Source organism: Chanos chanos, chromosome 3 (assembly GCF_902362185.1).
Source record: "Chanos chanos chromosome 3, fChaCha1.1, whole genome shotgun sequence".
NCBI classification, from domain to species: Eukaryota; Metazoa; Chordata; class Actinopteri; order Gonorynchiformes; family Chanidae; genus Chanos; species Chanos chanos.
In genome coordinates, this window is record NC_044497.1 from 5,541,974 (window position 1) to 5,565,669 (window position 23,696).

At 44.1% G+C, this 23,696-nt stretch overlaps 2 protein-coding genes across 2 annotated transcripts; one reads left to right on the plus strand and one right to left on the minus strand.

The window, feature by feature from the left end:
- Positions 1–268: 268 nt before the first annotated feature.
- Positions 269–3,494, minus strand: sec22c (SEC22 homolog C, vesicle trafficking protein). The gene is made up of 6 exons (XM_030769610.1): positions 3,313–3,494; positions 2,315–2,478; positions 1,682–1,861; positions 1,123–1,241; positions 952–1,017; positions 269–567 (listed from the first exon to the last, which is right to left on the minus strand). Exons 1-6 carry the CDS (start codon positions 3,492–3,494, stop codon positions 367–369), a joined length of 912 nt encoding a protein of 303 aa, XP_030625470.1. The 3' UTR covers positions 269–366.
- Positions 3,495–5,165: 1,671 nt separating this feature from the next.
- nktr (natural killer cell triggering receptor) lies at positions 5,166–23,362 on the plus strand. Its single transcript, XM_030769588.1, has 17 exons — positions 5,166–5,201; positions 7,403–7,488; positions 9,113–9,187; positions 10,577–10,684; positions 11,055–11,099; positions 12,333–12,420; positions 14,492–14,521; positions 15,179–15,324; positions 16,775–17,003; positions 17,798–17,944; positions 18,246–18,333; positions 18,696–18,844; positions 19,201–22,113; positions 22,271–22,354; positions 22,824–22,880; positions 22,999–23,112; positions 23,214–23,362. Exons 2-17 carry the CDS (start codon positions 7,431–7,433, stop codon positions 23,281–23,283), a joined length of 4,401 nt encoding a protein of 1,466 aa, XP_030625448.1. The 5' UTR covers positions 5,166–5,201; positions 7,403–7,430; the 3' UTR covers positions 23,284–23,362.
- Positions 23,363–23,696: the final 334 nt, after the last annotated feature.

Genomic DNA, 23,696 nt, shown 5'->3' on the forward strand with positions numbered 1-23,696 from the left:
TTACAGTGTTCAAAAAAAAAAAGGCCTGACTTCCTGAAACAAAAAACCCTGAATGCTTTTCACACATCCTGTCATTCCGTCGATTCTTCTACCCGCTAACGCACAAAACGTGAGTCTAGGATTTCTCAATATACCCTGGTACGTTTATACACCCCCCACCCCCCCCACCCATACATCTTCATCATAGTGCACTGTAAACACACGCATCAGGTCAGAATCGACAGCCAATCGCGACCCTTCCTTCATACAACAACACGTCAGTCTAGGCTATGACACAGTCCTTTCGTCGCCGCGGGCAGCGGCCGCACCGTTCGCGCGTCGCTCGCCCCGTCCTACCCCGGGATCCCGCGTGGGCAGCACCGGCGCTCAGACCCCGCAGTCCGCGCTCCTGTCCAGCAGTCTGCGGTGGAGGATGAGCAGGGTGGAGAGGGAGGCCACGCCCACGTGAAAAAGCACCTGCCACGCGTTCCTCGGGCCGAAGAGGAAGAGGTTGCACGCGACGATGAGCGTCAGCAGAGCGAAGGACTTGAGCCTCTTGAGCGACGAGTGGAACAGGTAAAGGTGACACTGCGTTCCGGAACAGGAGACGAGAAGATTCCATTCATTAAAACCGGGAACAGGCTGGCGTCATTTACCAAAGCATTAAGACACCCCTTCAGTCTGGATTAATGAAATCATATCAAACTGGATCATATTAATAGGATTATTTGGGATTGTATTTCAAGTAGGATCATAAGCCTTCAGGAAGCGAAACATTTTTTTTTTTTTATCACTCCCTAAGCCAGAGCAAAAAGTAAACGTAGCAAAAAAAACAGGAACAAAAAAAAAAAAACAACAACCCCAAAACAAGGAGTGTCATTCTGGAAGTTAAGTTTAACAGGAATAAAGTTTTCAAATTTAGCACACGAAGGAGTTCGCAAATGTCTTCGCCTCTACGTTTCCTGTTATTACCTGGCAAACGCAGCACACAAAAGCCACGAGAAACGCCACCACATTCCACAGCCCATCATAATCGTCCTGCGGAGAGGGGGAAAAAAAAAGACACGCCGGAAGGTCAGCGAACGTACGCGCTGGCGTACCGACCGTAAAATTCAGCTGAGGGCGCGTGCAGCGGAGGCTCACCTGGAAGGTGTACTCCATCAGGTGGACCCCTCGTATGAGGTTCAGGGCGGCGCACATGATGTTGAGGACCAGAGACAGAATCCCGGGAGCTGAGACCGGCTCCAGTCTCTGGTTCGGACCTTGAGAACCGGGCGAAGAGGAAATTTAAACCAGGGAGTCACGAATGTCTGACGATAACGTTTCATCGTTAACGACCTAATGCTAGAGGCCCTCTGCCTTCATGACCATATTCTGTGGGTTTCCAAACAATATTACATTTACAGTTATTCATTTTGCAGACGCTTTTATCCAAAGCGACTTCCTTAATATGGGAATCCTCAAGTCCTGTCCTGGAGGGGTGGAGTCCAACTATTTTGGGCACTCACCTCTTCAACAGAACCTATTTTTTTTTCTCTTAACAAACAGATGAGTTGATTCTTCAGACAGTCAAAGACAGTGGTTTTTTTTTTCATATCAAACAGTTTTTGCTTGATGTATAAAAAAAGAAAACAGCACAACTTAAGACAGCTTTTGCCTCAAGTAGAGACCAGCTCACGCAGAGGCAGTGTGGAAGTCTAACCTGATCCGGGCGTCTGCTCAACGTGTCCGTTGGCAGCTGCGTTTGGAAGCTCCAGGTCGTCCATGGTGAGGACTTGCGGGGGACTGATCTTCAGCTCCTCCTGAACCTCCGTCAGGGTCACCGCCAGAGACGGACCCCCGCTCTGGTTATAGTGCTGCTTCAGCTTCTGAATGACGCTGTCTGTCCCAAAAACAAAAATCAACACGGAGCAGGAGCATCAGGGAGAGGGATGAGGCTTTTGGAACGGACTGAACGCGGCACATTCTTCACTGTCGCTGAGTCGTCTTCCTTATCTTTGGCTGCTATCATAAATCACACCAATCAAGTTTACACAGTAGATCGGTGGTCCGATAAGATAAATAAATAAAACACGGAATCATCAAAGCACTCTTGTTACTGTTTTAGGATTTGCTCATGGTATATAGCCTAAGTAAGAACACAGAAATCCACCTTCTACACACTGCTGATTTACATTTATGGTATCGACAGAAACGCTGATGTTGGCCAATTACACCAACGTTTCATCCTTACGGACATAAACCTTTTGTTTGTTTGTTTGTTTGTTTGTGTTGAGTGTTTCCCCTTGCACACATTTCTTACATTTTGGCTGCAAACACGCGTTTCTCCACTCACCAAATTCCAAAAAGGGATAGGGCCTGGTTGCCAGGGCAACCGCAGAGCCGTCGAAGCAGACGGTGAACTCCCAGCGGAGGTCCTCCAGGAAGCAGAAGGCGACAGCAGCGGGGAGAGAGCGGGAGCATACGGTCATGTAGGACACGCCCTCAGACGACAGGAAGCTGCAACACACAGAGAGGCCGTTTAGTAAACAAATGACCTCACAGAGACGGCCCGACGCCCTCTCTGGACGAAATCTCACTGTCCCTCGCGCACAGGGGGTAAACAAGTCAAAAAAAACGCAAACGGAGGCAGGTTTAGACCAAATGTATCATATTCTGCTGTTTAGCCTGTAAACAGGTTCACACAGCATGTGAAACATCACCACCTCCATTCCTTCATGTATGAACAGTTTCCTGCTAGGAAAAAAAAAAACCTCTCTCTGACTCACAGTTTAGCAGATGAGCAGGATACAGGGTAAACAAACAGATTAAAGAGACATCATTTTGCTATGAAAAAAGGCAAATGAAAAGTTTTAGCCTGACTGGAGACGCACTGAACTGATCACGTTGAAGTGTTTTCTTCAAGGACAAAATCAAGGTCAAATGAGCAGTTACGAGTTTGACCAACGGGATTTCGCTTCACGCATGAAGAGAGCACAACCACATTAAGGCACCTGTGTAATAACTATGTATTTACATATGAACTCCAGTAGTACAAAATACATGCTACGCAGAAGCAAACCGTGGCGTCGTTTCTACGGTTCTAATATCTCAGTGATCTAAAAATGCCCACAAACAACTCCATCTGTCAGAGTCACGCTATGCATGCATATCCACTTAACATGCAAATACACAACAAAGCAAGATTTATAATATGCTTACAGTTCTTTTAGATAAGAGGCGCAGAACACATGGTATTTGACCCACGTTCAGGGCGGGACTTGTGAGGAAGACTAGACATGGAGGAGAGACAGCTGTTTTAAGAGTCTGGAGGAGGTTTAGTCTAGTGCTTACTAGATGTGGAGTTCATGGCCCCTGACCATCCCTCTGTCTGGGAGTGAGGGTAATGCTTTGGAAATGACTTTCAGCTGCTGTTTCCTCTCCTGAAGTTCACGGCCATGTTGGAAGTCTGTGGAGGCTGAGAGAGGGAGTCCGTCCCTGACCCGAACTACAAAGGCAAACAGGATCAGTGACATGCTCCGGGCCAGTCACTGTGGGCGCACATCCTGACAGGAGAAGAGATTTGAGGAATAACTTGTCAATTTACTGCTGGCTTGAAAACCTCCTGATGACAGTCCGAAACATTATCACAATGTCTGTTATTTACTGTGTTTATACATCTTTTCAGTGCCCAGTTTTTTTTCTCATATTGTTCGACTGCTTTCAGAGGGAACCATATGTTTTCTTAAGACTGTCGTGTGGATTACACGAGCCGCGTGACACACATTCGGTGCATAGTAGAACGCATATTTTTCAACGTTCCTAATGTTTTGCAACATTACAGGAGAATGAATTCTCAAAAGGTTGTGATATTCATATCACCCATAAAGGTTAACTTCCGTGATACGGCGCAATCGCATGAATTTCTCTGACTAGACCAGTAACGCAGTAATGTAGCCCTGTTTCCTGTTACACTGCTTTAATTTTTGGTGAGCAGGTGATTCAAAATTGGCAATTCTCGGGCCATCTCCAGTTACCAAGTACTTGGCTGTCACTGCAAAGGTATGGCCGTAATAACGCTTACAGAGAATAGTCTTGTACAATAAATGTAAAATCGACAGCAAACGATTGTAGCGTGATTAAAACATAGAGACAATGGACGAGACTCTCTCAGTCATACTCTGAAGTAGCTAGCCAACCTTCTATGTTCATGGAGTAATTAGCAGGTGCACGGACTTATTGTAGGGCTTACCTGATAATTTTTCGATTCATTAGCTTTACCTGCATTGGTGTACACAATGTGGAAAAATATTCTGAGTAAGGACGTTTGTCCTGGGCATTGTTAGAGAGAACTCATTCCAAATAATCTTATGGTACTTGTTATTCCTTCATATTATGACAGTTTGCGACCATTAGTTTTGAATAGCTATATGAACTTAGCAACAGTAATACATTTCCAAGATGGCTGCGGGAATAGTCGCCCTTCAAAATAAAAGTCGAGAAAACGCGTCGCCTCCTGTGATTTTCTGTGAGATTTGAAAGTCTTTTGCACCACATGAAGAAACTCTGAAAGATAGGTTGCACTTTAGAAAATGCATTGACGGTATCTTTGATACAAGCTGTATTTAGGTACAACAATAATTAGAGATGCCATGCACTATAACTATTATTGTACCACACGCTTCGCTCATCTATGAACCTCTTTGATAATTGGTGCTTAGTGGTGCATGCTTCACAATATTACTCTGTGTCGTGCACAGAGCACAATAGCATTGAATTCCTCGTGCCCACAATATAGATTCTCAAAAATTTCACAACCATGATATTTACCTCCCAAAACAATGTTGTCTTTCAATGTTGAATAAGCAAGAGCCATCTCATATAAAGAATGACTTTCATACTAATCACCATGTGATTTGATTTTTTTTTCAGGGATTTTCATTTGAAGCGTCAGATTTTGTGCTAGAAGTGTATGGACTTCCATTGCAGGACAATGAAATTTGACTTTATCAAAGCGCTGTTTGAAACGTGTATTCGGTGTAAACATTGTGAATAAACTGTTGCATTAACTTGCATTTCATTAAACTAAACCCACGCTCTTTTTCTATGCTTTAACTTTGAAATATACATGGTCGAACGACTTTTGGGGCAAACCCCTACCATTTCTCCCTTCACGTTACTTAACAAACTGTAGCAGTTGCTACATTGCCATACAAAGCCTCGCGAACATAGATTGCTAACAGGTATGAAAAGCAAATCTGGATTTTTATGTTTTGTTCCGTTGTAAGCATAGCAGATATTTCTACCTTGTTGATAAACTGTGCTAGGTAGTGCTACGAGGATATTTAATATTGGGACAGAATGCTCACTGTGGAATAGCGACAAAATAAAAATCCCTTATTGTGAATATTTTGCCGTGCAATGTAAGCTAGCCCGCTGCCATAAACGAAACGCTTATGATGTGATGAACCAGCTATCATAGCGACACTCCACTCGTTTCTTTTCAAGTATTTCAAGGACTCTCAATGCTCTAAACAGCTTATAATATCACGCGCGACCTGAACGCCAAGTGAAAAGATAAATGTTAACGAAACTCTCAGTGTTAGTAGAGCATTTAGCTAATCAACTATCCTTCAGCAGAGTTGCAGTATTTCGCTATTGCTGTTTTCAAAACTACATTGAATGGGTGGTGATATTTAAGTAGCCTCTGTAAGTAACACTTCTATTTGCTTTAATGCGTCAGTTTGTTAACTGTATGACGGCAGTGTTTAGTTAGTGTTGTCTTATTGAAAATTTCAGAGCGAACAGCTGCGGTTTAACGACACAGTTTCATTTTCAGTTCTTCACTAGCCTAGCGAACTGGAACATTTCTGTGGTGATATTGCTCCGGAAAGTGCATCACATCTGATAATCTGACCCTATAATTAAATAGCTATAACTAACTGAATCACAAATCTCATTCCACCAAGCCACTCGTATTTAGGTTGCAGTGTTGCATCAGGGGTTTTCTAATAAAAGTGGGAAAACAGGAAGAGTACAACAAAAAAATGCTTAATGTATGCCTTCTGTGTGTTCAGTAGGGCACTTAACATTTCAATACAGCGCCTCTCATGCTGAGACCTGGCAAATCACTGGTCATTCACTTAACTCAGAGCTGCAGATCTGAACAGCCCAGCCTGATACACATGGCTCGGTGCAAATTTGACCCCTCTCCACTCATTTGAAAAAAAAAATACCTCCTCTTATTCCTTACCTCTAAGAACACGAGAGGCTAGAATAATCTTTCTCCATTAAGTAGGCTTATCGTTGCTTGACAGTTGTCTGCTGATTGTTATTATCAGGTTGCCTTGTGACGGGTGTTGTAAACGAGATTTTACGTGGACAAAAAGAACCGTTGTTCTTTCGGTTTAAATTCAGCAGTGGCTTTTTATAGTACGATGCTTATACAATGTGTTTCTTGTTACTTAGTGTCTGTAGTTAGGTGTTAGGGACTTTAACAGAAGGAACCCAGATTCTTTCTACTTCCTTCTTCCACTTGACTTTTTCCTTTTGACCTTTGGTATTTTGGAGGGGGCCGGTACGGCTGCCCTGCGCTCGGGCTGTGAAAGCGCTATAGGGAACATTTGTGCGCGCGGAGGTTGTGTGAAACCGAGAGGGCCGGCACCACCTGGTCTGTTATCTTTAGGCCACCCAAATGTCACAGGCACAGATCCTGAGGAAAGGAACTAAGAGAACACACACATACTGTAGATGACTTCCTCTCGTTAACTCTGTGTGTTCATTTGCACTGAATGCCTTAAAATACTGAAAAGGGTCTTAGTGTATGGTACTTCTAATGCATACGATTTGCAGTGTCTCAAATGTACATTTTAGTTGGTAAGCATACTGTAGTTGCGAGTGTGAAAGGATTTTGTGAGGGGATTCCCTCTTCATCACCATTAAAAAGTCCTGTTCGCTGACATACAGTTGAAACTCACACAGCTCACATCGACAAGTATATCTCCATCTCTAAACATAGTCTCTCCACGCGTGTGGCGTGTAGCACACACTCCTGTTCCCTTTTTGTGGCGTCTCTCAGGTTAGAACGTACACTGAAGGGTTTTTTCTTTCTTTCTTTCTTTCTTTCTTTACAGTGCAGTTGTAGTCACTCACTGTCAACACCACATCGCGCTAAAGTTCCGTAACAGCTCTGGTGACGTTTAACGTCCAGGTTCTGTGACAGGTCAGTATGCCACAGGGAGAGGCGAGGAGAGGAGAGAGAGAGAGGGCTGGAGTCAGAGGGGTGTATCAGTGGGTTATTCAACCTAAGTGCCCCTCCCACACTGCCCTGTACGCTTCAGTCGAGAATCATTTGCGGGGAGATTTTGGAGCGCGAGAGAGTGTGTGTGTGTGTGTGTGCTGTTGGTTTGTTGCTGTGGATATCAACACCCCGGTGATCTTGCAGGCTGCCCAGAGCGGCGAGAGGGGTGAGAATGAGGGTGAAGGATGGCCCCCAGTGCTACTTTGATGTGGAGATCAACAGAGAGCCAGGTAAGCCTTAGCGTTTCTCTCATTTAATCCCGCGTGTTTTTTGAATAAAAGCCGATTTAGATCAGACTCGTAATTCCTTTAGACAGACTGCAGCTTTCAGCGTTGCCTGACGCTGTCTGGTTCGACTCAATACTTTGGCTCATTTTACACGAGCTGTTCTTGTTTTCTCTTCGTATTTCATATTTTGCGTTCATCTCCTGTGAATTTGAGATTTTTTCGATTGATGACACGATAAAGATGACCAAGTTCTTAATTATGGTTTTCTGTAGAAATTACCTTGGGTTGTGCAAACACACTGAAATAACTGAATAGTGTTCTCATTATTTCACAATGTTGAAAAAGGAGATTTGAAAAGGTTTTTTTTCTTTGTCTAGTAACCGTGTCGTAATGACTGAATGTTCTCTCACAATGTTTGGAATGAAGCTCAACCAATCAGGCCAATAACAGGACTTCCTCTGTAGGTCAGCTGACACGCTGTGACATTTACCTTGAAGTTACAAAGGCCTTAACATTCCTCAGCCTTTGAAAAGTTTGAAAGTCGTAGGTCCTCAAATGATTTGTTTTCTAATAAAGTCAAAACTGCTGGCGTTGGCAGTGCCCCCAGGGGCCAGCTGTAATCAACCACAGACACCGTGAGTTGTGTCTGGCTCCCAACATGCGGCTTGTGCGTAATTATGTGTTTAAGCGGCAGGAGTTGTTAAACCAAAAAAAAAGGCTCATCTCAAACAGCCGTTGTTTGTCTCTCTCTCTCTCTCTCTCTCTCTCTCTCTCTCTCTCTCTCTCTCTCTCTCTCTCTCTCTCTCTCTCGCCTGAAGATACCATGGTGCTCTTTACCAAGTTTGCGCTATGGCTGTGTGTGATCTATTGCAGCGTGTCCCGCCACTGTGTCTGAAGGCGCACAGCTCTCCCTGCTCCAGTGCACCTGCTTCAGTTAGTCAGTGGCTTGATAATGACCTGATGAGTTGAATTTAGGTCTGTTAATGCAAGGAGACATCTAAAACATGACGTGGGATGAATCTCAAGGAGCAGGATTAGAAAACACCAATCCATCTTCGGATAAAGCAGTCTGGATATAAAGCATTTGTTTTATTTGCTGTGAACGATCGAGGATCAGTTGTAACTCGACCTGGTGGCGTGTTCGAAGCAACTGACACACTGAATGCAGGCGTTGTCTTTGGCCACATAGCACGAACGCCAACGACCATACGTGTCGACACGAAATACGGTTTGATACGGAGCTGACAGACAGCTCATCATACAGTATGAAACCCTGCGTTATAAATAGACTACACAAAGCGTGTTGCCTACCATTGGTATGTCTGCTTTAACCATCCTCTCTCTCCCTTTCTCTCCCTCCCTCTCCCTCTCCCTCTCTCTCTCTCTCTCTCTCTCTCCCTCTCCCTCTCCCTCTCCCTCTCCCTCTCCCTCTCCCTCTCTCTCCCTCTCCCTCCCTCTCCCTCTCCCTCTCCCTCTCCCTCTCCCTCTCTCTCTCTCTCTCTCTCCCTCTCCCTCTCTCTCTCTCTCTCTCTCTCTCCCTCTCTCCCCCTCTCTCTCTTTCTCTCTCTCTCTCTCCCTCTCTCTCGCTCTCTCTCTCTCTCTCTCTCTCTCTCTCTTTTCATTTCAGTTGGACGCATTGTATTTCAGCTTTTCTCCGATGTTTGTCCCAAGACAAGCAGAAATTTCCTGTGTTTATGCACCGGTAAGTAAACGGCTATCGTAGTTTTTTAAAGGAATGGATTTTTTTTCCCCCTTTTATTGGAGCTCAGCGAGTGCTGGATCCCAAGTTACGTTTTTTTCTTCGGTGTGTTTTTTTTTTTTTTTTTTTCGACATTTATTTTTAACATTACCTGGCGTTTCATTAGATGATACCACACAAGTTTCAGGTTCTTTCTGCTCAGTCTAAATGCCCCCCTCTATGAAATACAATCATTTTTTCATGGCGAAAGCAGAAGCACAGATCGGTAAATTGATCTCGCACTGCGGCACGGCCACGTCCTCCTGGACCAGCCTGCATCCATAAAAAACCAAACAAACTCTAGACTAACTTCCAGAGCAAAGTAACCGAATCTGTACTGTCTAAGATGAGGCGGCTACCAGTGTCTGTGTGGGGTGCTGTGTTTCCCTCCCACCCTTACCCTGAAGTCTCTGCAGAATGAGAGTGAGACAGGAGAAAGATGCAGGCCTGTAGGATGAGAGTGAGACAGGAGAAAGATGCAGGCCTGTGGGATGAGAGTGAGACAGGAGAAAGATGCAGGCCTGTGGGATGAGAGTGAGACAGGAGAAAGATGCAGGCCTGTAGGATGAGAGTGAGACAGCAGAAAGATGCAGGCCTGTAGGATGAGAGTGAGACAGGAGAAAGATACAGGCCTGTGGGATGAGAGTGAGACAGGAGAAAAATACAGGCCTGCAGGATGAGAGTGAGACAGGAGAAAAATACAGGCCTGTAGGATGAGAGTGAGACAGGAGAAAGATGCAGGGCTGTAGGATGAGAGTGAGACAGGAGAAAGATGCAGGCCTGTAGGATGAGAGTGAGACAGGAGAAAGATGCAGGTCTGTAGGATGAGAGTGAGACAGGAGAAAGATGCAGGCCTGTAGGATGAGCGTGAGACAGGAGAGAGATGCAGGACTGCAGGATGACAGCGAGACAGGAGAGTGATACAGGCCTATGGGATGAGAGTGAGACAGGAGAAAGATGCAGGGCTGTGGGATGAGAGGGAGACAGGAGAAAGATACAGGCCTGTGGGATGAGAGTGAGACAGGAGAAAAATACAGGCCTGCAGGATGAGAGTGAGACAGGAGAAAAATACAGGCCTGCGGGATGGGAGTGAGACAGAGGAAAGATACAGGCCGTTTGGATGAGAGGGAGACAGGAGAAAGATACAGACCTGTGGGAAGAGAGTGAGACAGGAGAAAAATACAGGCCTGTGGGATGAGAGAAATACACTGTGATCAATTTGAGGTGTCTTCCCTCTACATCTCCAGCTACATCTATAGCTGTCTTCAAGAGAGCGTTGTTGGGAATGGTGAGAATGTGTAATTACCACAGGGTCATCACACATTTACCAAAACATTGTCATGTTGTGTTCAGGTGAGAAAGGAACTGGCAAAACCACAGGGAAAAAACTGTGTTATAAGGGCTCCACCTTCCACAGAGTCGTAAAGAACTTCATGATCCAGGGAGGAGACTTCACTGAAGGTGTGCTTCTTTTACCTTTGCTTTCTCCTACCTCAGCTTTGATCAGATCACGTTTTTAGCAACATGATCAGCCTCAGCTGCATGTCTGGTTTCATTTACGTCGGTTTCAGTTCATAGCGATGTAATCAGCCTGAGATACTTGTCTAGTTTCATTTAGGTTTCCTTAGTTCATTTACATTCAATTGCCCTCTTTGTTACTTGTCCCAAACCCTAGGTTACATACACATCAAACAAGTCCAGACATAGTTTAAGTCAAGACAGTTAAGACAGTTATTAGTTGTTGAAAATAAACTGTTCTATCACACAAGAAATATGTTTTGGGGTTCGTTTTGTGTCATTGTGACTTGATTCTGTGGTGTGATTTTCGCAGGCAATGGAAGAGGGGGGGAGTCTATTTACGGTGGTTATTTTGAAGGTAAGAAACTTCAGCGCTGCTTTCTCCCACTGAATTGTGTTAGTAACTTCTCTTCATCTGTCATTTTAATTTGAAATCTTTATAACCTGCCTTCTTTAACTATCTTTGCATGTTTACATTTGCCTGGACGTTTATATTCACGCATGGACTTTCAGTCTCTTCCTAGTAGCCAGGGTACCTTTAGACATCTATGACTGTTTTTTTTGTTTGTTTGTTTGTTTGTTTGTTTTTTGGTTTTTCTTTTTCGTTTTTTTGTTTGTTTGTTCATTGATTTGATTAATCTTTAAGCTGGGTAATATCTCTCTGTCTGTCTCTCTCTCTCTCTCTCTCTCTCTGAGTCAGCATGGAGGTTAGGTAATTTTCTCTATTGAAAACAACCAATCCTCCTGACTAAAAATGTCAACGTTATTCTTTTATTTATAGAGAGTGTGATGCGTTAAAGAGAAGGTAAGAGATGAACACAGCGCAGTAACACTATATACGAACATATGATGTCCTTTATCCTCCATTTTTTTCCCCTCCCAAAAGCCCAAACGGGTCACAGCGAGACTGCTTTGCTCAGTGTGTTGGATGGATGTTTGACTTTTCTTTTCTTTCTTTTTTTTTTTGGGGGGTTTGTTTCCAGTTTATTTGTTTGTTAGTTTGTTTTTGTTTATTGGTTGGTTTTTCTATGTACGCGATGACCCCCCCCCCCCCCTCCCCCCCCCCCTCCAAACACCTTATACTTCTCACTCAGCGTAGTTAGTCATAGTATTATTTTTGTCGTTAATGTATATCTGGGCAAGGACACACTGGCCAACATAGTCACACTGGAAACACTGGGATACTTCATTTGATGGTCATTTGCATAAATGAACACCTACAGAAGTAGGTCATTAAATTAACAGTTAATTAGCAGTTTGACTGGTGTGCAGCAGGTTATTGTACAAACACCTTTGTTTTATTTTTACCTTTTTTGTTGTTGTTGTTGGTGTTGTTGTTGGTTTTGTTGTCGTTGTTGCCGTTGTTGGCACATTAGCACATTCACACGAATGCACATTGAAATGCTTCGTTGATTCGTTCTCAGTGAGGTCCGTTCCACGTCTTGCGACAAGACGAGTCGAGTTAGGAGAGAATAACTGTATGTCTCTTGGTCTGTTTTACACTCTGTCCTCAGCTGTTCCTCTGAGAAGCTAACGGGGCTGAATTTCACCCTTTTCTCTTTTTTTTTTTGTCTTTCTCCTTCCATAACAGATGAGAACTTTACTCTCAAACACGACAGAGCTTTCCTCCTGTCAATGGCAAACCGCGGCAAAGATACCAACGGCTCTCAGTTCTTCATGTGAGTACCACCCTGACATTAGTGCATATGGTGTGTGTGTGTGTGTGTGTGTGAGAGAGAGAGAGAGAGAGGGGCGTGTGTGTGTCTGTGAGGAGAATAGCATCCATACAAGCGTCCGTTTTCGCAGAGACTGTTCACGTTACCATTTAATGTGTATTAAATGGCCCAGTCCAACAGTTTGAAATCTCTGCTTCCGCGTCACTCTTCCGTTGTTTTCCATCCATCTCAGTCCTTTTTTTTCCGATTCCGTTTTTTATTTGCTTGAAGAACCACGCTGAAAGAATCGTGCTTTTTAAAGAAGTGCACGTTTCTCTCTCGGCCGGTCCTCGCTGTAGATCCTGCTTTAATGAAGCATCAGTGCAGACCATGACTCAAAGGGGGCGGGGCGCGGGGAGCATTCTGAGAACCACCCCAGCACAGTCATCAAATCTCCATCATTTAGTGACTTTAGTGTTTAATGACAGATAACAGACTCGAACACATAGAGCCCACAGATGGAACGCTCGGTTTAAAAAAAAAGATTGGTTTTCCCTGTTCTCGCGTAATCACATGAGATTACATTACTCCGTTTGGTTCTCCCTGTTCTCGCGTAATCACATGAGATTACATTACTCCGTTCACGCAAACAACAGAGCGTTTTTGTTTACTTCTGTTGTTCGCCTGGCCAGTGTTTTGATTTTCACCTCTTTGCTTCTCTACATCATCTGTGTTTGGAGACGCTGCATAGCCTGAGTCCTCTGTGTGTGTGCGTGTGGTGCATAGTGTGTGTGTGTGTGTGTGTGGTACGTGTGTGTGAGAGAGAGAAAGATGCAGGTGATCTCAACATGCTGCTCATCTAAGCCTTCTTTTCCCCCCTCCCTCTTTTATAAATGTGCATTTAGACATATATTATACAAGAACAACAACAAAAAAAAAAACAAAACAAAAAAAAAACTTGGAGTCCTATTTTGCCTACAAATGTATTACAATTTCTCTCTTGCCATTTTTGTGTAAAATTTACAGAAACTCTAGCATCCGGCTCTGCCAAGGTAAAGTTTCTCTCCAAGGCTGTGCCTCACTTTCCTGACTGTCTATCTCTCTTTGATTGACCACCTCTTCACCATTTCTTAATCTTATCCACAAAATATTCTCAACTGATAGGAATACTTTTATTTATTTATTTGTTTATTTGTTTATTTTATTTAATTTTTTTGTCCATCATTTTTATTTGTGGAAACCCCCAGAACACTCTTCAGTTTTAGCTTAGAACCCAAGGTTTTGTTATTTATTTATCTATCTATTTATTTATTTATGTATTTATTTACTTATGTATTGTTTGTTTGTTTGTTTGTTTGCACAAAACCAACATCAGCCTTAGAGTGGTTGTGATATTTTTGCTTCACCAGTCGTGGGTTCATTTGTTGGTTTTGTGCGTGAAGTGGGGACGGCTTAAATAGGGCAGGTTCTTCAGTCATTTCAATATCTGATAGTTCAGCTTATGTCTGAAAGCCACATTAATGTTGAGCATAGACGGTATTGACCATAGAGTCTTTTACCCCCCTTAGCTCTCTCTCAGTCTGACATTGTAGACCAGTTGACCTTTCTGGATAGATAGAAACCAGCATGTGAATACCTTAGGTGTATTCACTGACCAGTTGCACCCATTGTCTGTTGCAGAGGGCTTTTAATAGATGGTTGTGCAATGACTCAGAATTACCCTGGGTCGTCACGCGTAGCTGTTTGCAATTCTGTTGGATTTACAACGTCTACCTCATAAGGTTGCTCTTAACTGACATCCAAGGGCCTAGCTAGCGCTTTGTCTCGTCCAATCAGGAACAGTGCCACCCGTAAATCCTTCACTCTCGCAATAAAGACTTTTTGACACCTGCTGTGTGTGAATGAGGCAACATTTTCCATTTGATGATTAATTGCATTGGAATATTGTTTCTGTTTGTTTGTTTATTTATTTATTTATTTATTTACTTATTTACCTCTGTTTTCTTCCCGACGCTCATGTGTCCCGTTCTTTCTCCTGTTTTTCCATGTCCGGCGTTCTCATTGTTCTGTGTGAATGTCTTTGACCCCTTCTCAGAACTACGAAGGCGGCTCCGCATCTCGATGGGTGAGGCTTTGTTCTGATCTCGGGGGCCTTTGTGATGACATCTGATACGTGTGGTTTTTTTTCTCCACCATTAACAGTAAATGTTGCTAAATCAGCACCTTCAGATTTCCTGTCCATCCAGTGCTCCTGTCCCATAGTCAAATGGATAGCCTGCGTCATTGCACTGTGTCTGTTCAGATTTGCATGGTCCATTCAGTCACAGTAATTTGTGTATCAGTGAAAATGAATGCCGTAGGAAAATGCCCTTATGCTTGTCTCAAACTTTATTGCACCTCAGGCTTCAGTATGTATTCTATGGCAGAGCATAGCCTTTGCTTCAGAAATGAAAAAGTGCAACATTCTCTCTCTGTCCCCCCCCCCCCCACCCCGCTCTCTCTCTCTCTCTCTCTCTCTCTCTCCTCACTGTCTCTCTCTCTCTCTCTCTCTCCTCACTGTCTCTCTCTCTCTGTCTCTCTTTCTCACTCCCCCTCTCTCTCTCTCTCTCTCGCTCCTCACTGTCACTCTCGCTCTCTGTTTGAAACTTGCTCTCTTTTTGCGTAGTCCGATCATACGTCAGTTTCGTCTGATCTAGAAGTGTGTGTTTTTCCTGGTTATATCGGCTTAACCTGATCTAGAGGTGTGTGTGTGTGTGTGTGTGTGTGTGTTTCCTGGTAACAGGGTACACGTGGTTTTCGGCCTGGTCATCTCCGGTTTTGAGGTGATAAAGAAGATCGAGAGTCTGAAGACAGACACGGCCAGCAGACCGTACGCAGACGTCAGAGTGATAGACTGTGGACAGCTTATCACAAAGTCAGCCAATGATGGTATGGTTTATTATTAAAACCAGCCAATGAGCGGACAGTTCATAAAATCAGCCAATGATGGTTATGGTTTGTTAAAACCAGCCAATGAGCGAACAGTTAATAAAATCAGCCAATGATGGTATGGTATGTTATTAAAACCAGCCAATGAGAGAACAGTTCATAAAATCAGCCAATGATGGTATGGTTTATTATTAAAACCAGCCAATGAGAGAACAGTTCATAAAATCAGCCAATGATGGTTATGGTTTGTTAAAACCAGTCAGTGAGCGAACAGTTAATAAAATCAGCCAATGATGGTATGGTTTGTTAAAACCAGCCAGTGAGTGAACAGTTCATAAAATCAGCCAATGAGTGTACAGTTTATAAAGCCAATCAAAAAGGGAACAGTTTTTAAAGCCAGTCAATGGTGGTATAGTTTATAAAATCGGCCAACATTGGCCTATTTTGTTGTCATACAATGGTATTGAGTAATTTACACTCAATAACGTGCATGTTATCGGCAGGTTGGATCTGGCCACAAAACTATTCAAAAATATGATTTTTGTCCTTTCAAACGAATCTAGGAACCATGCACTTAGAAGTCATATTCCGTCCACAGGCTTCTTTTGAATAGTAGGGAAAGTTAAAGTTCCTTTAATGTTTCCTCTGTTGTTAGTTATTGCAGAAGTGGAAGAGGAAGTGTTTGATTCATGTTGCCTACGAGCAGCATATAAAGATGGCTTTTTTTTTTTTTTTGTAAGGAAAGAGTGAAGTTGGCATTAGAGTGCAGTGTCTAATGTGACCAGCGTGATCTGCATCTGTGATAGATTTGGCTGTGTTCCTGGTCCCTGTCGCCAGTCTCACACAGCACTCATGACTAAAGTCTCTGTTATGGCAACGTGGAATCCAAACTCGTGCTAACCTTGGCGCTGACACGTTTATTTATTTATTTGTTTCTTTGTTTGTTTATTTTTGGGTCAATGGCTTTGTGACAGATACGTACTGTGATATATGCCTCCCCCCCCACTCAACCCCCCCTCTGTGTGTGTGTGTGTGTGTGTGTGCGCTTACGTGAGAGACAGAGGCAGAGGGAGAGAGGACAGGAAGGATTTGTAATGGGAAATTATACATCTCTCTTAGCATTCCACTTTTCTAAAAGGCGAGTTCGATAGTCAGGTCAGATAAGTTGGTCAGATACTGTGTACTGACCAGCTATGGGAAGTGTTCCTATTACTGATCAGTTACTGACCTGATCATTCAAGCCTGCACAAGTCCCCTTATTAGGTCAAATCATTTCCAAGGTTTTTAGGAGAGCAGGCCAAAATCTACTGAAGGTACTGGACTATGGACAGCTATTACCCGTTTTCTTTTTTTTTGTTTTGTTTTCTTGTCCTTTCTTTAATTTACATTCGTTACTCAAAGAGAGAACGCACCACAAAAGGCGACTCTTTTTTCTTACGAAATCTCACAGTTCTCGAGGGAAAGAGAAAGAGAGCGTTCCATTCGGCGGACTCCTCGCTCAGCTCCTCCGAGTCTTCATCCCCACGCTCTTCCTCGCTGGAGTCGGAAGGAGAACCCGATGAGAAATATAGACATCAGAAGAGGAGAAGAGCCATCAAGAGCAAACGGTCCAAGAGGAGAAGGCGGGAGATCCGGAGAAAAGGGGGGGATGGAAACAAGCTGGTCCCGTCGGGGCGAAGGTGAGATTTCGTACTTTATCGTTGAATTAAAGGTGAGATTTCGTACTTTGTTGTTTATTTAAACCAAAAAAAAAAGTAAATAAACAGATGGAATTGAAATGCTGTTGCAATGATTTCCATGATTATAGCTATCGATATAAGTTGGCCAATGCCAATGTTATCATAAGCCTGTTTGTTTGTTTGTTTGTTTTTTCTTTTTCCCTTTCCTACATATGACCCAATCATCACAATGCTCTGACTCTTTCTAAGAGTGTTATTGTATTAATGGGTCCAGTTTCACGATAAGTTTGGACGGTGGGAGTAGGAATAAGGTTTTCTGAAATAAGTGTGCACATTTTTTGTACATTTTTAGAAAAGACTGAAAAGAGTAATAAAGAGTTTTCATTTCTTTGATTCATTCATTCTGATACGAATAATTTTAATTGAGTTTAATTGATTAATTCATTCATCATCTAACTGAAAGCCTGTGAAAATATTTATATTGCCTGAATTTCAGTTCGTAAGCCAGAAACAAAGAACAGATGAATAACAGGCACAAAAATGATTAAACATTATTTGGAAGCATTGATTTTTTGTTTTGTTTTGTTTTGTTTTCTTTGTATGAATCGATTAAAGAAAACACACACATATTTGCATGATCCTTATGCGGTAATGATTGTATAAACATTTTTACAATTTTTTTGATGAGGACTTAATACACCATTAGGCTCTTCATTCGTGGACGTAAACATCACTGTCACCACTATCATAAAAACCATGGTCTCTCTCCTGCGCTCTCACAATCCTGCTGACAGAGGGCTGGTAGAAGAGGAGGGTGGAGAGAAGGAGCAGAATGTCAGGAGGGAGAAGCCTGTGGTTCGGCCAGAGGAGATCCCGCCCGTGCCAGAAAACCGATTCCTGCTCCGCCGTGACATGCCAGCCGAGGAGGAGAAGCCGGAGACGTCAGTCACTCTGATTGATTATTTATTTGATTGATTGATTGATTGATTGATTGACATTTTATCCGTCCACTTTTTTACTTGATTTTTTCTTTCTGAATTAAAATAATGTTGAATTGGAAGTTACGACGAAACTGCTACACGATGTCTGAAATCTCAGATACTGTTAATGTCGATGTTGTTAAATGGTTTGAAAATCCCTGCGCAAATGAGTGCAACACCGAATTCCCTCCTTCTGTTGTTATTCTTGGGTTTGGAGGCTTGACTTCAAAATATATTCAAAAGGGAAAAATTGTCATTTCAGGGCAGTACAAGAGAAACCTGCACCTCCAAGTGACCTCAAGCCTGCTGTCACGAAATCTGGCAGAAAGATCAAAGGTCGCGGCACAATGGTACATCATCTCACTTTCAGCTTTGTCATGACGTCTACTCTTATGACACAGAAGAGTTTGAATATTGTATTTGGGACCCCCCCCATGTTAGTCACAGAAGTTAGGTCAGTTTAAATTGTTTATTTGTTTGTTTGTTTGTTTGTTGTCTGCTTGTCTCCGACATTGAGTTGTTTAGCTTTATCATACTCCCATATATGCTTTTGATGTTAACCTGCTGAACATAAGTTAGTCAAAGCAAGTTGTAAGCAATGTGTAAAAACTTTAAAAAATTGAAGGAGAGTTAGTGAGCAGTGAGCAGGTCCCAGGCAGGTCTCAGAGTTTGGGCTGTTAACCAGTATACCATACTGTATTATCACCCCCAGAGGTACCACACTCCGCCTCGGTCAAAATCTCATTCTGAGTCAGAGGAAGAGCGCGGAAGCAGTGAGACCCCACCGCACTGGAAAGAGGAGATGCAGAGAACAAAAACTTACCAGCCTCCCAGTGTGGAGAGATGGAGCAAAGGAGAAAAGTAAGTCCTTTTTTTCAAAGCTTTTTTGTATGTTTTATTAAGAAGTATGCTTTTCCATGAAAAAGGATTTCCAGGTTAGCTGGATAACTTGTAACTAGCTAGACAGTTCTGTTTCATGTATAACTGTTGTGAAATCCTGCTTGTTTGAATACCCATTAGATTGTCAGTACGGTACCATTTTAAATTTGCCAAATTATGCGGTGGTAAAATAGATCTGGGTTACACAGGGACTGTAGTGCTCCACTCGTTGATAGTCTAGTAGCTCAGAGATCCAGTTTCATACATGAAGAAGTCACAGGGGATGTATAATTGTGGTTCAGGAGATTGAATGACCCTCAAATCATCTGTTCAAACAGATGGGATGACAGAAGTGACTCATCATGGTCCAGGCCCAGGTCCAGGTCAAGGTCACGAGAACATTCGATAGATGGAGGCTCCATCCACTCCAGCCAGCACTACCGACGGAGGAAAGAGAAGAAAAAATCCAAACGCAAGAAGAAGGCCAAGAAACGGAAACATTCAAAGAAACACAAGGCCGCAAGGAACAAGCCCAGAGCGTCCTCCCTGTCCGAAGGGGAGATGTCCTCCTCGTCTAGCAGGAGGTCGAAACTCTCCAGTCACTCAGAGAGGAGGTCTCGTTCTTACTCCCGCTCATCCAGTGCCTCCCGTCGCTCCTACAGGACGGGGAAATCAGGGTCAAACAGGAGACGCCACTCATCTCGCTCTTCCAGGTATTCAAGGTCCTACTCCAGGTCGAGGAGCAGATCGTATTCCCGGAGTCACTCTAGGTCAGAGAGGAGGTTCAGATCCTCTTCCAGGTCAAGTAGTAGGAGTCGGTCTGAGCGATCCTCATCCCAATCGAGATCTCGTTCTCGTTCAAAATATAGAACAAGGTCTGTATCCAGATCCAGGTACAGGTCACGCTCTAGAGGAAGGAATGTATCCAGATCTCCCAGGAAAATCAAGTTGGCTAGAGAAGCCGTTCCCAAGGTTGAGATCCAAGCGCCAGTTACTGTTAAAAGTGTGGAAACCAAACCTCTACCCACAGCTCCGCCTGAAAATGTTCCTGTGCTCCCCTTGAGCGACAGTCCTCCTCCATCGCGATGGAAACCTGGACTGAAACCTTGGAAACCCTCTTACATTCGCATCCAAGAGATCAAGGCCAAGACTGCACCGAATTCCCTTACCGAAATGAGCCAGACACCAGAGGTAGCTGCTGAGAGACAAAGCGTCCAAGGTCAGCTGGAAAGCACCACAAGCCAAAGGAGTCAGAACAGCTCTCAACAGTACAGCGTTAACAGCAGGAAACCCGAGAGACTCTCTCGTAGTAGCTCGTCCAGAACTTGGAGTTACAGCAGGTCGCAAAGTCGCTCAAGCAGGAGCAGGAGTCATTCAAGAGACCGATCCCTGTCCCCCGGTCAGTATGACAGTAGATCTGCCTCCTTCAGCAGATCAGACTCCGACGACTCCTATAAGAAGACTAACAGCAGGAGGAGATCAACAGACAAGAGAGGGAGACGCCGTCACGGCTCGCTGAAGAAGAGCCGCAAGGGAGCCAAAAATTTGACGCGCAGTAGCGCTCAAAAGTACACGTCTCCTTCTCATTCAGAGGATGAGTCAGACGTCTCGCCGGGTCTCATCCAACACAATGGGACCAAAGAACAGAAAAGTAACGCGGTCGTGGAGTCAAAATACGGCCGTGTTTTGGCGGCTCATCCGAAGGGTCCCGGTTTAATGAAGACGTCGTTGGCAGAAGGACTTCAAAGTAGATCTGAATGGGAAAACGATGGGGATAACCTTAGCAAGGCAACTTCGATCAAAGACAAGCTCCATATCCCTTTACCTGAGAACGAAAAGCATTCAGGCAACGCTAAGTTGGCATCCTCTGGCTGCTGGGACTCCGAGAGCGATTCTGAAAAGCCAGAACCTAAGAGGTCAGCTGTCGAAACAAAATACACTTCCGAAAAAGAGGAAGGGGAGGCGAGCTCCGAGTCCGACAGCGACGAAACTTTTTTACCCCTCAGAGCACCCGCGGCGTCCGGCCCTGCAACATCCGAAATGCCAATGCCAAAGAGCGGGTTGGCTTTAAACGAAGAACACTCCGACAAAGGTTCCGAGGGTAAGAGACACAAGAGCAAGAAGACCAAACGGAAGCACAAGCACAAGAGAAGCTCGGCCAGATCAGAGTCTCGTCGATCGAAGAACAAAACGAAAAAATCCAAGAAGAAGCAGCAGAAACTGAAAGAGACATTCCACTGGCAACCGCCTCTGGAGTTCGGCGACGAAGGGGAGGAGGATTATTCCCTCGGCCAAGCGAAAAACGAGGGCCCAAAGCAACGAGGCGACATCAAGGACGGGCCTGTCAAAGAACTGCAACCTTTGCCCCCAAGAGCAGGAAACAAGGATCAAGTAGAGAAGGGTCATACCGTGACTCTAGGGGACCCCGCGGCAGGAGAGGCGCCCTGCTGCACTGAGGTTAATAGCACCGTGACTAAAAGGCAGAGATCAAAACTAAATACCGTGACGGAGCGAAGTCCAACGCAGAACAAACAGCCAGAAGTCAATGCTAGTGAGGTCACCGTTAACGCACCGAGGATTCCAACCCAGTTAAGTCAACAAGACAACTCAGCAGAGACAGGTGTTCCTGTGCACAACATCTCTAAGACTAGTGTGCAGAAATCAGCTCCACCAACCGCTGATGAGACCCAAAGTTCCTCGCAAAACTCTGAGCCTTTGAAAAACGTTGCGAAAGACGGCGACACGCTTTTGCCACCTCACTTGCAAAAGGGTCCGTCTGCTGTCATTGCTGCTGCTACTGCTGTGTTAACTCGTGCTGTAAAAACTGAGGAAATGGGACAAGATAAAGTTACCAACCAGGTGGCAGACAACAAATGGAAACCTCTGAAGGGCATGACCGCTCTACAGGCAGTTAACGCGACGCCTTTAGTTACGAAGAACATCAGACCTCAGGATCCAGTGCAGAGTAAGGCCCAGGGCCTAAGGATTGAGATAAAGAGTAAGAGCCGGGTCAGGCCAGGATCTCTCTTCGATGAGGTCAGAAAGACGGTTCAGCTTAACCAGAGGCCCAGGAATCAGGACGGCTCCAGCGACGAGGGCTCACCCACGGCGGCGGGAGAACGGGCCGGATCTCACGGCCGAGCCCGGAGCAAAACCCGATCCGTCTCCAGTCACAGGTCCCGGTCCAGGGGCAGGTCTCGCTCCTACACGCGCTCCAGAAGCAGGTCCAGAAGCTCAAGTTACTCCTCCAGGTGTGTACACGCTGACAAGTTAATCCTGAGTCGCGAGTATGTCTTCCTGCATTCCTGTGTATTAAGTGAAGACATAACGTCAAATTCCCGCTTTGTTATGCAACTGACTTCTCTCAGAGTGCTGTGTGTAATGTTGTGGCTCTTTCTGTGTACACAGGAGCTACAGCAGAAGTCGAAGTCGGAGGTGGTACAGCAGGGGTCGATCCCGGTCTCGAAGCAGCACCTATCGCAGCTATCACAGGTGAGCTCTTTACTGCACAGTAGAAAAGCAGACAGACCCCCCTCAGTAACTAGAGGCTTGTGCTCCAACTGTGCAAGAACCCACTTGAAAGACCTCCGAGAAAGAGTGAATAAAATCCAGATTTGGGGTTGTAAATGAGGATATGCTATGTAAAATTAAATGTTCAACATTTTAAAATACGGGCTGCAGAGGACCAAACTGATGATAATGTACAGTGCTCTGTAGGTTGTTTAAGTTTCTGTAATTGCACACACACATTGTGAACAGTGAATTTGTCCTCTGCATTTAACCCATCCAACACACCAGATGCAGGAACAGCATTGGGGTTAAGTGCCTTGCTCAAGGGCACATAGCCGTGGATGTTGGGCCTGGGAATCGAACCGGCAACCCTCCAGTCACAAACCCGGTTTGCTAACCTCTAGACCACAGCTTGTTTGTTGCTTATGGCTAATCAATTTTTTCTCAACAGTCGAACATACAGTAGTCATTCTAGAAGTCGGTCCTACAGCAGACGCAGGAGGTCCAGGTAAGCTGATAAAAAAATATCCTTGACAGATTTAAATTTCGATGAAGAAATCAGCTGTACACAATGTGTGTGTGTTAATTTTTTCTTTCTCAATTTGATTGCGTGACGGAATTTCCAGGTCGGACTCGTACGACAGCTATTCGAGCAGAAGTCGTAGCCGTAGCCAGAGCCGGCGGAGACGGCGCAGGAGCAGACGCAGCGAAAGCTACAGAAGCTCAGACCGCCATTCCAGGTAAACGAACAAAACAGAGCTTCCGTGATCCGCTCAGTTATTTCCTTCGTGGAATTCAGTTGTTTTTGTACTGAAAACGCTACCTTGACGTCCATTTTCAGGTCATACCGCTCTTACAGCCGCAGTTCTTCCAGACATCGAAGTCACAGTCGAAGCAGTAGATACAGCTGAGTCAACCACTGTGTGTGTTTGGGTTTTTTTTTTGTTTTTTTTTTTTAATTGTTTCTCTGTTTTCTACTAATCATGGGACTTTTTTGTGACACCAGACAATGTGATGGCCTTTGATCCTATGTACTGTAAATATTTTGATGTTAAGTATGTCCTTACCCCACAGTTTTGAGTAATTCAAACATGCCCCCCCCCACAACTCCCTTCCTTTTTTTTTTTTTTTTAAAAGAAAATTTTGTTTATATTATTTTCTAAAAAAAAAAAAATCTAAATGTATAGTAGTATTGACTTAAAAAAAACAAAAAAAACAAAACAAAAAAAACGATTAAACTTTTTTATGCTGCTTCATGGATTTGATGAGAAATGCAAGATATTTTAAGAAAAGGAATTTTTAGTGACCAGGTGCAGTGTGTGGA